The sequence below is a fragment of the Meriones unguiculatus genome (genome assembly GCF_030254825.1).
Source record: "Meriones unguiculatus strain TT.TT164.6M chromosome 13 unlocalized genomic scaffold, Bangor_MerUng_6.1 Chr13_unordered_Scaffold_28, whole genome shotgun sequence".
Classification (NCBI taxonomy): Eukaryota; Metazoa; Chordata; class Mammalia; order Rodentia; family Muridae; genus Meriones; species Meriones unguiculatus.
The window spans coordinates 15099652-15115215 of NW_026843644.1; the positions used below are offsets into that span (position 1 = coordinate 15099652).

At 38.1% G+C, this 15564-nt stretch overlaps 1 protein-coding gene across 1 annotated transcript; it reads right to left on the minus strand.

The window, feature by feature from the left end:
• Positions 1-6884: 6884 nt before the first annotated feature.
• On the minus strand, positions 6885-11477 carry LOC132650677 (vomeronasal type-2 receptor 116-like; the record flags this gene model as incomplete). The annotated part of the gene is made up of 2 exons (XM_060376020.1): positions 6885-7756; positions 11360-11477. Coding segments are annotated over 2 exons (990 nt in total), but the record flags the coding sequence as incomplete, so codon positions are not given.
• Between the last annotated feature and the right edge of the window lie 4087 nt (positions 11478-15564).

Consider the following 15564-nt stretch of genomic DNA (forward strand, 5'->3'; position numbering starts at 1 on the left):
TAGTCAGGAGTGGCTGCAGTGTATTCCTCTGTGGCCTGGTAAGGCTAGGTGTGGGGAACACACCTGCAAGGTAAGCACTCAGGAGGCACAGACAGGAGGATCACATTTCCAAAACTTTTTAAAGATTTTTTTACTATTTATACAACATTTGCCTCCACACTTGATCTCTGTATAGATGCTTGTGAGCCACCATGTGGTTGCTTGGAATTGAACTCATGGCCTTTGGAAGAATATAGAGTAGTGCTCTTAACCTCTGAGCCACCTCTCCAGCATCATCCAAAAACATTAAGAAGGAATTTAAGGTATTAATTTGTTCATGGTGCTTTTTTTCTTTCCTACTTTCTTTCTTCTGATTTATTAGTTTATCTATCTATCTATCTATCTATCTACTTACTTATTTTACAGTGTTCTGCCTGCATGTACCACTGCAAGCCATAAGAGGGCATGAGATCTCACTATAGATGGTTGTGAGCCACCATGTGGTTGCTGGGAATTGAAGTCAGGACCTTTACAAGAGCAGCCAATGCTCTTAACATCTGAGCTACCTCTCTAGCCCTGGTCTCACTTTTCTTTACTTCATGTTACTTAAATTTTCTAAAACATAAATGATGTCTTACGAACATATGTAGAAGGAGGCATTTTTTTTCAAGGAAGAAAATGAAAAGATGATTAACAGATGTCTTAATGATTCTTTACTATGGTCACACATAAGTTTGAATACTGTCGAGTATATCTCAACAGTTTATATCACCATGTGGTGAATCAAATTTATCATTGTGTTTTCAGGATGGTGTTTCTTACTCATGACCACTAGGTGTTTCTTACTCATGACCACTAGGAGGATGTATGCTGCCTTAGCTGAGCTAATTGGATGGATGAGTAAATTGTGCCTTTTCTTCAGGAGGTGGGGAGGCCAACCTTGAACTTGTGATCCTCCTGTCTCAGCCTTCTGAATGCTGGGGTTCAAAGCTTGGGCCACTAAAGTAAGAATACTGAAGCAGATGGTATATTTATCTGTTTGTGATGATTATCACCTTTTAAGATTTCCAAACTTGATATGTTTAATATGTCTCACACATTTAATAAGATATTAAAATGTATCACTCTGCCATGTCAGGCAACCCCTAACCAACTGAAATTCCAATTCCAGGGAATCCACTATCCTCTTCTATCCTCCAGGGACACACACACACACACATGAACAAATGTGTCTTTTAAAAAGTAAATGTGTAATCGGCATCACAACCAGAAAAGCACATTTTGAAGAGATGTAGCTGAGAAGCACCGTGATAATGTGACCTTAATGTGCAGAATATTTCCTCAAGTGTTTCATACCATTCTTCTTCAGTAGAAGGTGTTCACATGTTCTCTATACAAAATAAAAATAGAACCCTGTGTCTCCCCCTAGCCCTTGCCCCATGGGTCTTCTGTAGTTTCTCCTGCCATCTTTGACTTCTTTTGTTTTCAACCCATTAAGAATTTCTTATAATGGAGATTTAAATATTGAAATAAAATCAAGATTTAAATCTTTCTTCCATCTGCCATTTTTTCTATTAACTCTACTGTGTGCCTTCCTTGTGAAAGGAACCCTGCAAACTGCCTGCAGGCATGGCTCTGATGTTTGGTTTAATATTAATATTAATAATATTTTGAATTTTTTGGACAAGGTTTCTCTGTGTATCCCTGGCTGTCTTGGACTTGCTCTGTACGCCAGGCTGGCCTCAAAATCAGAAACATCTTCTTGCCTCTGCCTCTCCAGTGCTGGGATTAAAGTTCTGTGCCACCATGCTTGGCAGCATGCTCTTATAGCCTGGTTAAAGTCATACTATGTAACTTAGAACATGTCTAGACATGTCAGTGTGATGAGCTGGCAGGGGATGCAAGCCCTTGTTTTTGGAGACAGGGTTTCTCTGTGTGGTCTTTCATGTCCTGGACTTGCTTTACAAACCTGGATTTCCTGGAACTGACACCTGCCTCTGCTTGCCCCACTGATGATCACAGGTGTGTGACACCACACCTGGCTTCTTGTTATAATCATTAAAAATGATTTATAATCTCTGTGTATGTGTCTGCCTTTTTGAGACCAGCCCTGTTTTGACTAGGAGAGTTGGCACTCTGTAACAGAAAGGAGTCAAGTCTGCCTACCCTAAGCACAAGGTACTCTACTCTCAACCACTGAGTCAGTGAGGGTGTGGGCCCTATAGCTTGTAATAAAAAGATCCTCATGTGTTCTGCAATGGATTCAACTCCTGGTGGTCTTTTGTGGTCTCATGAACTGAGCACATCTGAGGTAGTCACACGAAGTATTTCTACTATAAGAACAGCCATAAATTCTCTCAGTTATACCTTACAAAAGTGGGTTATGGCAGAGCATAGAAAACTCAGCTATGGGCCTCCAGTGCCATCAGGTAAAATTCTTAACACCGGGTCTGGTAGAAGTTTGTGTTACAGTTAGCACAACCGTACAGGTATTCCTCAGTCCTAGTAGAGTAGGTCCACCAAAGAGGCTGGCAAAGAATGGCCAATAAGGGCTAAAGATGGCCCAACACAAATCGTTATTAGGCTCTGGACATACCAACATCATCACATCACTGCAGATGAAGCAGCAGCAGCACCAGATAATCAAGATATGTCTTAGAATTCTGGGACCATCAACAAAGGGTCAAGGCTTAGTAATCTACACAATGACTGGAACCCACAGCAGTGATAACAAAGACCGACAGAGCTGTGCCAAAGCGATAACCAGAGGACCCTAAAAGGTGGGGCAGATCACTTGTTTGGGGAAGTGGCTTTATCTCACGGACACACACTTTCCTATTTCATGAAGAGGAAATTGTTAGGCTCCAGTTTTCCAGAAATCATTAAAATGATTTACCTGTCTATTGTAATTAATAAAACAGCAAAGAAAGAACATGTGGGATACATGTGGGTGCAGAGATACAGATGTCCATTTACAAAGAAATACCATAAAAGCATGAAACCAGAAGCCATAATGTACACAAAGGAACAGTATATAAATATATGTGTGTGTGTGTATGTAGGCAGAAGTGTGTGTATATGTATATATATATATATTTATATGTGTGTGTGTGTGTGTTTATATACATATAAAGCATTGACAAACCACAAGTATACCCTTGATCTTTTCTGTTGTCATCTGTTGCTGTTCATGGGACCTAGGATTTTAGTCTGGTTTGTTGCCCCAATGAGACTCTCTTGGAGAAAACTGTTTCATTTATTATTATTATTATTAGTAGTATTTAAAGAGATAAAGAGTGTTCTTTTTGGAGTGAAACTTTATTTATGATTCGTGGTGTAGTTCTTTTTATTATAGAAGATTTGTTTATTATTTGTACAGTATTCTGTCTGCATGCCAGAGGAAGTCGCCAAGTCTTACTATAGATGATTATGAGCTGCCACGTGGATGCTGGGAATCGAACTCCAAACCTTTGAAAGAACAGCTGGTGCTCTTAAGCTTTGTGCCATCACTCCAGCTCCCTTAATTTTTATTTTTATTTATTCATTTTACATCCCTGTCGTAGACCCCTTCCTCCTCTCTTCCCAGGCCTACCCTCCCTGTTTCCCCTATCACCCCTCACCTGGCTCCTCAGAGAATGGGATCCGCCAACCCCAAGTCCACCCATGTCAGCATATCAAGTCACATCAGGACTGAGAGCATCCTCTTCCCCTGTGGCCTGGTGAGGTAGCCCTGAACGGGGAAAGTGACAGAAAAGCTAGCTTGTGGGTCAGGGTGCATTCTTATGTGTGTTGGTCCTGAAGTGTTTACAAGGCATTGTTACCCTCCTGTCCTTCATCCCCTCTGGCACTTACACTCTAGACACAAGAGTACCTTGAGCCCTTAGGGGTGAGAGTTTGCTGGAGACATCTCATTTAGGGTGGGATGGTTCAAGGCCTTTCTCTCTCTCTGCAGGTCGACTGGACATGGGCCTCTTTATTTGTTCCCATCTGCTGCAGGAGGAAGTTCCCAATGATGTCCAAAGAAGGCACAGATCTGTGACTATGGCTGTTCTCCTTTAGAGTAACTGTAGCATTTAGATTTCTCTTATATTCCTGGCATGTGTAGACTCAGGCTCCTGGGTACCCAAGCAGTATTGGATCGAGGTTCCTTCTCATGGCGTGGGCCTCCTGAAACCCAACCAGATATTAGTTGGTCACTTCCATGATGTTTGTACAACAAGTGCACCAGTAAATCTTGTAGGCATGTCACCATTAGAGAGCAAAGGCTGCATGGCTGGGTTGGTGTGGACCTTTCTCTTCCGGTGGCACTCAGTGAATGTTCCAGTATCATGAACAGTAGTCCAAAGGAGATGAAGGTTCTAGGTAGGTGCCAGCTGGGATTCTCTGTGTCCAATGAACGGAGGTGTTGTTCTCAGCAATAGAATCTTACCATCACGTTTGGGAGAGCAGAAGAGGGTTGACTCAAGTTAGGTGGTTCCCAGGCCCTGTTTTGATCTAGCATAGAATCCTCCTGAGTTCCAACCCCACAGGACTCGAGGAGGAGGCCGGCTCTGGAGACACTCCTTGCTCTGTTCTTATTAAATTGAAATAAATACATAGTATTAAATTAATTACAGCATCTATGTAAAGCTCGTTATTAAGTGACACATGCTTGCCACGAGAGGGCACCACATCCCTTGACAGATGACGCTGTGATCCGTGGGGATAGAACCAGGCACCTAGGGAAGAGAGAGGGATTCTATGCTTCAGAGAGCCCCCTGGCTTTTGGGATGACAGGCATGAGACACTGAGTCCGGTGATTTGTTTCTTTATTTTTTTAGATTCATTCATTCATTCTCCAGCATTATGCCTGTGCACTATAAGAAGGCACCAGATCTCATTATAGATGGTTGTGAGCCACCATGTGGTTGCTGGGAATTGAACTCAGGACCTTTGGAAGAGCAGTCAGCTCTGTTAACCTTTGAACCATCTTTCCAGCCTCCAGCTTTTTTTTTAAATCTTTAAAACAGATTCATTATCTGTGTGAGTGCCTTTTTGCCTTCCAGAGACCAGCTCTGTTTTGACTGGGAGAGTCAAAATGACTAAAAAAGGGGGGCAGAGACCCCAGAATCCCTTCTCCAGGGACCAGGGACCAGCCGGACTATGTCAGATCAGGAGAAATCAAAGGGCACATTTTTCCTTCGCACAAATGAGACTTCCAGCATCCGGGCCTGTTTACTTCCGGAAGCAGATAGGCAGGGCGACGGCATCAGGAATCCCGAATCCCTGAAAGCTTTGGATCCTGAAGACAGCCAGTGGTGAAGGATGGGGACATTTACATGACACCGGGAACCAGGGGAAACTCTGTGTGCAATGTGGCAACTGGAAAGGGCTTTTCAGGATATTTCTGGGTCCCCTGTATGTTTTCAGGGTTGATTGTTTGGTGTTGAATAACTAACTGATTTTATGCTCTTTCCTGGAAAGATTTTTTTTCTCACACTCTCAGCTTTTATTAGTTCCCTACATATATATTTTTTTTACATAGGATTAAAGACAACGGTTTCTTCCTGGACCACTTTTGCATGCCTATTGGCGTTTTCCATTTTTCACTTCATGTTTGTGCAGGTACATTGGTAAGCCTTTTTTTCTTTTTCTTTTTTTTTAATATTGGTTCATCTTATGGGTGTAGCTTCTGGTATTATTAGGAGACACACTACCAGAACATACTCTGATCCTCTGCCTTATATAATTTTTCATCATCTGTTCTGCATAATCTCTGAGCCTTAGATCTGGGAATTGTTTTGTAGATTTATCAGGTGTGAGTGTTCTCCAGAATTCTGCCTTGTGATTGGTTGTGTTTTTCAATCATGATTGCTGTTGCAAAGAAAAGCTTCTTCTGACAGTGGTGAACTATACTTATCTGTGTTCATTATTAAAAATATTTAGGTTGTAACATGTAACATATTCATGCATGGACTTACATGTATTATAGGGATTTTATGTAAATAAATTCCCAGTATGATTGCTTAAAAACCTTTCACAAATATTTACTGTTATTTGTTATGCTTCCTTCTTTCATATTTATCCACCTTGATAATTAGGGGACCTTCCCCACATTATCCCAATCAGATCAATTGTACCTGCCATTTTATTGCTTGCCCAACATTTTTTCTTGTTTCTACATGGTGATACTCACATCTGAAACACGGGATCTAGATGCCCCAGTATAGAGAATGAGAGATATTTGTCTTCTGGATATGGGTTACCTAAATTATAATTTTTCTACTTACAACTAATTATGTGTATGATATTTATCATGTTAAACATATTTATAATTTTCCATTTCCTACCTATTGTGAACACAATAGCAATGAAGGTGACTGAGCAAGTATTTCTAGAGTGGGGTGCTGAATCTAGGAAAGGAGAGCAGGGCCAGGTAGTAGATTTATTTTTTTTTCTTTTAGAAAATTCTCTACTCTGATTTTTGGAATGGCTAAACTGTTTAAAAGACCCTCCCCCTTTCCAGAGATCTATTTTCATGCCTGTTCTATAGAAGAATCTCAAATACCACCAAAAGCCCTGTTATACTCCCAAAAATAAGAAATAAAACAAGTATTTAGTTCATGCACTGTTTATCTAAATTACTATCATGTAATTACATTTTTAATATTGTCCACAAATTAATAAGTAACATGACTATCTTACTAAAATTATTTCAGCAGCAGCTTCTATTCTGAAATAGAATGTCTGTGATTGTGAGACAAAGTGAGGAGCTCTTATTTTTGTTTAAATATACATTTCAGAAAAAGGTTACTTAAAAGTATGTAAATAATTTAATTTTAGTATACTAATGGGTTTATTAGAAAACTAATACATCAAAACGATCAATTTTTATTTGCTATTTTTTTGTTTTTAATACATCTCAAAGAGTTCATATCAGGTCTTAAGAGAATAATGTAGCACTTAGGGAAAAAGATGCATCCCAGAAGTCCTGCACTGGAGGCCAAGATGGAGAAGACTTCCACAGCCACCATGGCTTTGCCCTTGGTGCTCTGGTAGACAGGGATGAAGGTGACCCAGACACTGCAGAACACCAGCATGCTGAATGTCAGGAACTTGGCCTCATTGAATGTGTCAGGCAGGTTCCTCACCAGAAAAGCCACAGTGAAACTGCCTAGGGCCAGGGACCCTAAGTAGGCCAGCACACAGTAGAAAACAGTTACTGAGCCCTTGTTGCATAAAATGATGACTTGAGCATTTTCAGAGTGTGCATCTGTGTCAATATAGGGAGGTGAGGTTCCCAGCCAGACTCCACAGAGAATAAGTTGGATCAGGACACAGATGGGAATGACAGCATTATAGACACCTGAGACAAAGAATCTTCTCATTGTTCTCCCTGGTTTCATGACTCTAAAGGCCAGAATTACAGTTATAGTTTTTGCCAAAACGGTGGAAATAGCCAAGGTAAACACAAGTGCAAATGTTATTTGTTGCAGTATGCAGGAGGTTGTGTTTGGATGGCCAATGAAGAAAAAAGAGCAGAGGAAACAGCGGAGGATGGAGATGAGCAGGATGTAGCTGAGAGTCCGGTTATTGGCCTTAACAATGGGTGATTCTCGGTGTTTAAGAAAGATCCCCAAAATTGCAGTTGTGCTGACAGAGAAGCATAGAGCTGTGCAGGCTAGAGCCATGCCCAGAGGATCTTCAAAGGACAAGAAGGTCAATCTCTTGTGCAGGCAATAGTTTCTCTCAGGGTTTGGGTACTCTTGACTTGAGCAAGGGATACACACCTGCTGATCTGAGGGGAGGAAGTGAATCAACATTTAAGCTTTTACAATTATTTAGTCATTGCACATTTAATTCATGAGAGTGCTTTCCATTGATAAGTGTAGCCTGGCATATTCTGCTTTCTGATACTGCCAAGGAAGGAAATCTTTATAATTCCCATTTTTACTCTTTATCTTCTTTAATTAACAATAAACTTTCTGCTGAAGAATTTATCAATTTCTCTAGGGCAGTGAAATATATATTACTGCATATTCAGATGCAGTAACACTGTCAAGCAATCCTTCAAATGCTTTTTTATATACTGTGAGTTTCTAAGTATGTATACAATACAAAGTACTTTGATCACTTCCATGTATAAAAATATACTTCATTAATTCCACCATTGTGCCATTGTGGGTTCTTCTCAATTTTCTTGTTACTCACAGTTTTAATGGATATTTGTTACCCCACTTCTATATAATTTTTCTAAGGTAACATGGGAATAAGTTATATCTGACCTCCATAGACTATGGAGCAATTCTGATTTGGCAGTAAATATACAACACTTGCATCAACAAAGAGCAGCTATCTGCTCAGATCAACTAGTACCTATCTCAGATGTGGAAGTTGCAAATAAATTTCTATAGTCTTTGACATCCTTTGACTCAGGACAGGACTCAATATTTCATTATTAATTCCAAAATAATCCTGGGAATTGTTCTAATTTTCAGTCTTGTTCTTTCAGTAATATTCTGAAGACTGAAAAATGACCTACATGTCATATAATAGTGCCATAAATCTATAAATATTAAATCAAAAAGGGAGAATGACACAGCCATATTCACTGAAATTGTTGAGAGTCATGAAGCCAGCACAGTTGCTTGACACAATCCCAGATTGTTAGGATCACTGTTATTCTATATCTAACTCTTTTTCCATGTGTTGTATTACAGGGGACTTTCTGCAATATGATTCAATTTCTGTTTGTTTGTTTGTTTGTTTGTTTTTCCTACACAAAAGTTATGTTTGAGTCTTTTTTATGAAAAGCCTAAACTTAACTATATCTGTCCACTGTTTGGAAATCTTCTATAGGCCCTGGAGATCATTAAGCACAGACAAACAGATAGAGAGATGAGGCCATCATTTCAGGAGTTTTCTTGGGCTATATGCCCCTAAACAGTATATTGGTGCAGGGTAAACAAAGACAATATGCAAACCCTGAGAAGCCAAGAGATTTGTGTTAAAATTTATATTTCTTTTATTATAGGCTGAGAACTCCCTGTAAATGTTGTTTAAAGATATGAGGCAATGGAGCATACATTCCTGATGAAATAAAATTTAATAAATAAGAATTGACTAAAATAGACTAAATCTAATTTATAGCATAGATGATGATACATTTAGTAAAAGGAGTTGTTTATTATTATTTTCTATTCATAAAAGACAAGTTCATGTATTTTCTGTATCTCTGGACTGCAATCAGACTGCAATCATTCTGCAAACACTGCCAGCCTAAAAGCAGGCTGTAATATAGTAAATGTGTTTTCTTTTAAGGAGACATCCTTTGGATTCCTTAAAGTAAAGTTATTGAGCTAACAATAATATCTGTTCCTTTTGTATTTTTTTAATTGCAACTGAACTTGTAACGCTGGATATGTAATTGAAAAAAATCATACACCCACTCTGAATCACTCGTGTAATCATTAGTCTGTGTTTGTACTGTGAAACTTGTATAGAGAAGTGCCTTGTGAGGACATCCTTTGTTAGAGCATCTGTAAGATATCTTAAGAGAACATCCTTATGGTATCTTGCAGGTACAATATTTAACCCATGAAAGCACTCTTCCTATTTCCTGCAGCAGTAGATTAACCTTCCCCCTTTCCTGCCTTCTCCCTATATAAGTTGGGTAAAAATTTTTAATAAACAGAAGCCTTGATCAGATGAACAGACTTGGCTTTCATTTCTTGCTTCTCTTGTTCCTTTTCCCCCCATTCCTTCCAATCTATCCACCTTAGGAACCCCATTGAAGCCCTGAGGGTCAGGGCAATCAAAGAAATAAAGTAATCAAAGATTTTCTATAATTCAATGAAAATGAAGACACAACATGCCCAAACGTATGGGACACAATGAAAGCAGTGCTTACAAGAAAGTTGATAGCACTCGGTGCTTCTTAAGGAAATTTGAGACATCTCATACAAGCAATCTAAGGTCACACCTGAAAGACCTAGAAACAAAACAACAAAAAAGATATAGACACACTGAAGAGGAGTAGATGGCTGGAAATAATCAAACTCAGTGCTAAAATCAATATACTAAAACCAAAGTGATTAAAAGAGCCAACAAAACCATTTTTTTACTTCTTTGAGAGAATCAACAGCATAGACAAGCCCTGAAACAAAGTAACAAAAGGCAGAAAGACAGTACTGAAATGAACAAAGTTGAAAATGAAAAGGGGACATAAGGACAGACACAAAGGAAATAAAAAAGAATCTTTAAGTGGTACTTCAAAAGCCTATACTTTACAAAAACTTTATATAGAATGCACAATTTTCTTGATAGATTCCACTTGCCAAAGTGAAATCAAGATCAAGTAAATAAATTAAATAGGCCTATCTCCCCTAAGTAAATAAAAAAGATATAGACACACTGAAGAGGAGTAGATGGCTGGAAATAATCAAACTCAGTGCTAAAATCAATATACTAAAACCAAAATGATTCAAAGAGCCAACAAAACCATTTTTTGATTTCTTTGAGAAAATCAACAGCATAGACAAGCCTTATAAAATTGCCTAAGGGTTGGCCTTTTTTAGTTTAATAAATAATAATAGATTCTCATCATTATAATAATGCTTCTTCCTTATGACTTTTTATTTTTTTAATAAAATTTTTCATTTTTAAAATAACACTTTTACCTCACTATACCTCTTTGTTCTTCTTTCCAGACCTTCTCCTGGACCCACCTTATATTTAGTGTCTCTCAAATTCATGGACTCTTTCTCATTAAATGTTGTATTTGTGTCTTTGTCTTTTTATTCATAAATACTAATTGCTCATTCCATGTGATGTTACATGTATATGTTATCACATGGATGACAATAACCTTAAACAGGCAGCCATACTTTCATTTATGAAGACTGGCTTTTTCTGCTATTGTTGGTACTTGAAATGTCAACTTTTAAGTGTTTTAAATGCAGTTCCATTTCTTGTGTATTGAGGAAACAATTACACATCTACTTTTCCCGGAGTTACTTTCAGGCACTGATCATTACATTTGTTTATTACAGAAATATAATTCAATCTTGAACAACTGGATATCTCACATTCAATGGGTAGCCTAAAGCAAGTATCACTGGAAGAGTTGAGATGGCCATTTCATGAACCAAAAGGAAGAATTTTTAAGTAGGTTGATTTTGACACAATAGCAAGAGAACTGCCACTCAAACCTTCACACATCGTGTGGAATCAGCAGTGGTTACTAATGGATTCAGGGATGAGTGAAAGAGACATAGAGAAGAGCACTACATTATGATACCATGGTCACTTCTTAGCTTTCTGATTCTACATTCCCAAGCATGTAAGATATTAACATATAACATATAATATATATCTTTGAGAAAAGATATTATTTTTATACCTGTCTGGTTGGAAATGTGCTGCTCTGGACAAAATACACAAGAAAAACAGCAGATAGGTCTCTCTTCTTGTGGAACTTTCAAGAATCCTGGACCACAGCTCTGTGAACATACAGATTGAGGAGTCTGAGGGAAACACAGAAAAACTGGTAGTAATATTGTACATTAATTTAAAATAATTTAGGCTAAATAACTTAAATTCATATATCTTATGGAAATTCTATGTGTTTATGAGGAAATCAGAGTGTTTAATACAAGAGTGTAGAATGGAAATTTGAAGTTAGCACACTTTCCAATGCTAAATGTTCAACATCCTTTTATGGTGACTAATCTGTGACTCACTTCTTCCTAGCCTTTGTGAAATGTGTACAATGTCCATATATTTTCTCCTGTGAGGCAGCAAGCCAGAACTCATTTTTCATATGAATTATGAAACAGTTGGATTGTCAGACAGAAACCCAGTCCATCTTTCCTCATCTATTTCTACCTTTACATTTCCAATCATGTAGTAATACCCATGCACTCTGATTCAGCTGCAAAAGGAAGTTTACTTTTCTCATGAAAGATGGTTTGGCCATTGGTGAATTATGATCTATTACTGTGACTTTTACCTTTAATTCCCAATGCTAGGAATACTTCTTTCTTTTTAAATATTAGTTACACTGTTACATAGGATTTTCACCAGTTGCACATTAGTTAATCACATTAACTACTAAACTAGCACAACTTTAGTTTGTTATATGTTAAAAATTGTGTAGGACAGGAACAAACATTTCTATCTATTCTTAGACCTCTTTTTTGCCTTTATTTGGATTCATTTTCTATCTCATAAATTTTAATATATTAACAGGAATATCCTTCTGGATAACTGGCTCAGCAGTTAAGAGCTCATACTTTTCTTGCAGAGAAATATAAGTTCAGTTCCTGGCACACATATCTGGCAGCTCATATACATTTGTTACAGAAAAGTGTTCTATCAAAATCCATAGTTTATTTTCTGTTCACGGTAATTCACAAATGTGCAAAATTATTGAGATGCTTGAGTATGAGTTGTATAAATGGAAGGACGCTTGAGCATGATCATGCATGTATAATAAATATGTCAATATGTACATACATTTGTATGCATGTGTATGTACACATAAACCACACACCTACACACCTATATAACCATGAACACTCATTCATTAACTGCAGCATGAATGAACACACATTTGAATTTACTTCATCTAATTGAATCTGCAGGAAGTAGTTAAGTAGTGGTTTATTTCTGAAAATAATCAAATTGGACTGAAGAGATGATTTAGCATTTAACATTCTTGTCACATGAACATGAATACCTGAACTGATCATCCTGAAGGGATTGAAAGAAAAGTTGGGTGTAGAATATATTCCTGTAATAGAAATTTTGTGGTCATGAAGACAGTGAGAAATTCAAGGATATGCTTTCCACTGAATACAGCAAGACCATAAGCATAGGTTTCAGAGAGATAACCGGTTTAAAAATAAAAGGGAGAGCAACAGAGGAAGATAACCAGTGTTGAGTGTGGCCCTAACAAGTACATGTGCTCAGTCACACACAAGCTCACAATCACAATAGAGCTAAGAATATAGAATATAATAATAATTTTAAATTTTCAAAGAGATATCATACAATCAGGGAGGCAAGACACATACCTAAACACAATAAAGGCAATATACAGCAAGCCAATAACCAACATCAAGTTAAATGCACAAAAACTTCAAGCATTCCTGCTAAAATTAGGGACAAGACCAGGCTGCCAATTGAACCATATCTCTTCAATACAGTGCTTCAATTTCTACCTAGAGTGATAAAACAAGAGATCAAAGGGATATAAAACAAGAAGAGAAGAACTGAAAGTATCATTCTTTGAAGATGATAAGTGACCCCCAAGATTCTACCAGTGAACTCCTACTGCTACTAAACAATTTCAGTGAAGTGTCTGGATATAAAATTATTTCAAAAAATTCAATAGACTTTCTGTACACAAGCAACAATAAGGCTGAGAAAGAAAGTAGGTGAACACACACACACACTTCACAAAGAGCCACAAATACTATAAAATATCTTGGGATAACACCAACCAAGCAATTGAAAGACCTGTATGACAAGAACTTCAAGTCTTTGAAATAATAAACTGAAGATTTTGGAAGATGGAAAGAACTCCCATGATCATAGATTGTTAGGATTAACATACTAAAAATGGTCATCCTGCCAAAAGCCATCCTCAGATTAAATGCAATTCCCATTAAATTCCAACACAGTTCTTTACAGACCTGGAAAGTTCAACCATTAACTTCATATGGAAAAATAAAAGACCCAGGATAGCCAAAAACATTCTGTATAATAAAAACTTCTGGCAGTATCAACATTCCTGATTCAAGCTATACTACATAGTAATAGAAATAAAACCTGCATGGTATTGGCAGAGAAACAGACAGGTTGATCAGCCGAACCAAATTGAAGGTCTAACTAGATGTCTGCATGTAGAAAATGCAAATAGACCTGTATGTATCATCCTGCACATACTCAAGTCCAAGTGGATCAAAGACATTGAAGTAAAACCAGACTCTAAATCTATTAGAAGATAAAATGGAGGAAAAGCCTGGAACTCATTAGCATAGCAGACAATAGAATGACAATAGAACAAGCTCTGAGATCAACAATTAATAAGTGGGATCTCATGAAACTATAAAGCTTCTGTAAACCAAAGAAATCAAAGAACAAAACAGCAGCTTACAGATTGGGAAAAGATCTTTACCAACCCTACATCACAGAGAGGGCTGATATCCAAAATACACAATGAACTTAAGAAATCAAACATCAGCATATCAAATAATCCAATTAAAACATGAGGTACAAAGGTAAACTGAGAATTCACAGCAGGAATCACAAATGGCTGAGGAGCACTTAAATTCTCAATGTCTTTACCCATCAGAGAATTGCAAATCAAAATGACTTTAAGATTCAATTTTACTCCTGTCAGAATGGCTAAGATCAAAAACTCATGTGATAACACATGCTGGCAAGGATGTGGAGAAAGGGGAACACTCCTGCGTTGCTGATGGGTGTGGAAATTTACACACCTCTCTGGAAATCAAGCGGGCAATTTCTCAGAAAACTGGGAATAGTTCTACCTCAAGACCCTGATATACCACTCCTGGGCATTTACCCAAAATATGTTCTACCATACAACAAGGACATTTGCTCAGCTATGTTTATACAGGGTATATTTTTAATAACCAGAAACTGGAAACAATTTAGATGTCCCTCAGCCAAAGAGTGGGTAAAGAGATTGTGCTACATTTACACGATGGAACTGTACACAGCTGTTAAAAACAAGGAAATCATGAAATTTGCAGGCAAATGGTGGGAACTAGAAAAGATCATCCTGAGTGAGGTAATCCAGAAGCAGAAAGACACATGTGGTATATATTCACTTACAAGAGGATATTAGACCTATAGTACAGGATAAACCTACCACGATCTGTTGGAAGCCATTGCTCTGGTAGCTGCTTTGATATTTAAATCTCAACAGGAAGACTGCTTTTACCAGGCCTTCACTGAAGCCAGGGAAGAATTTGCAAGTCCATCTCCCTTTGTTTGTGACAGCAGGTGGGAGAGCTTTTCAAAATCACACCTATTGTTTCACCTCATAAATTTAACCCATTTTTCTGAGCTGTTTTTACTCTGGCTTAAAAGCTCTCTGCAATAAAGTCAGGCTGCTGGCTGGTCGAGTCTAATATCTCCACTGGAGCCTCTTGGAAAAGGCCCATGTGTGTTGTGTGTTAGTTTTTTAATTTTAATCCTCACTCCCAACTCAAGAACCGTTCAACTCTGCTGGCGGGCTCCGGCAACAATCCACAGACACGAAGAAGATAAGTAAGAAGGAAGGTCTAAGGGAGAGTGTTGGAATGTCATTCAGAAGGGGACATAGATTAGACAGCAGAAGTGGATAAAGAGGAGGGACTGGATAAGAGATGTAATTGGGAGAGAAACAAGAGTTGGGATTAGATGTAGGGACAATGTCAGTGGGAGGTTCTAGGGCTGGGAACAAGAAGGGAAACTAAGGTAATATATTTGTCAAGATGGAGGTCGGTGGGAGGATGTGGGTGTTCCTATAACTGAGACCCCTAACACGGAGAGACGTGAAGCCTGAAGTGACCACCTTTTGGCCAGGCAGGA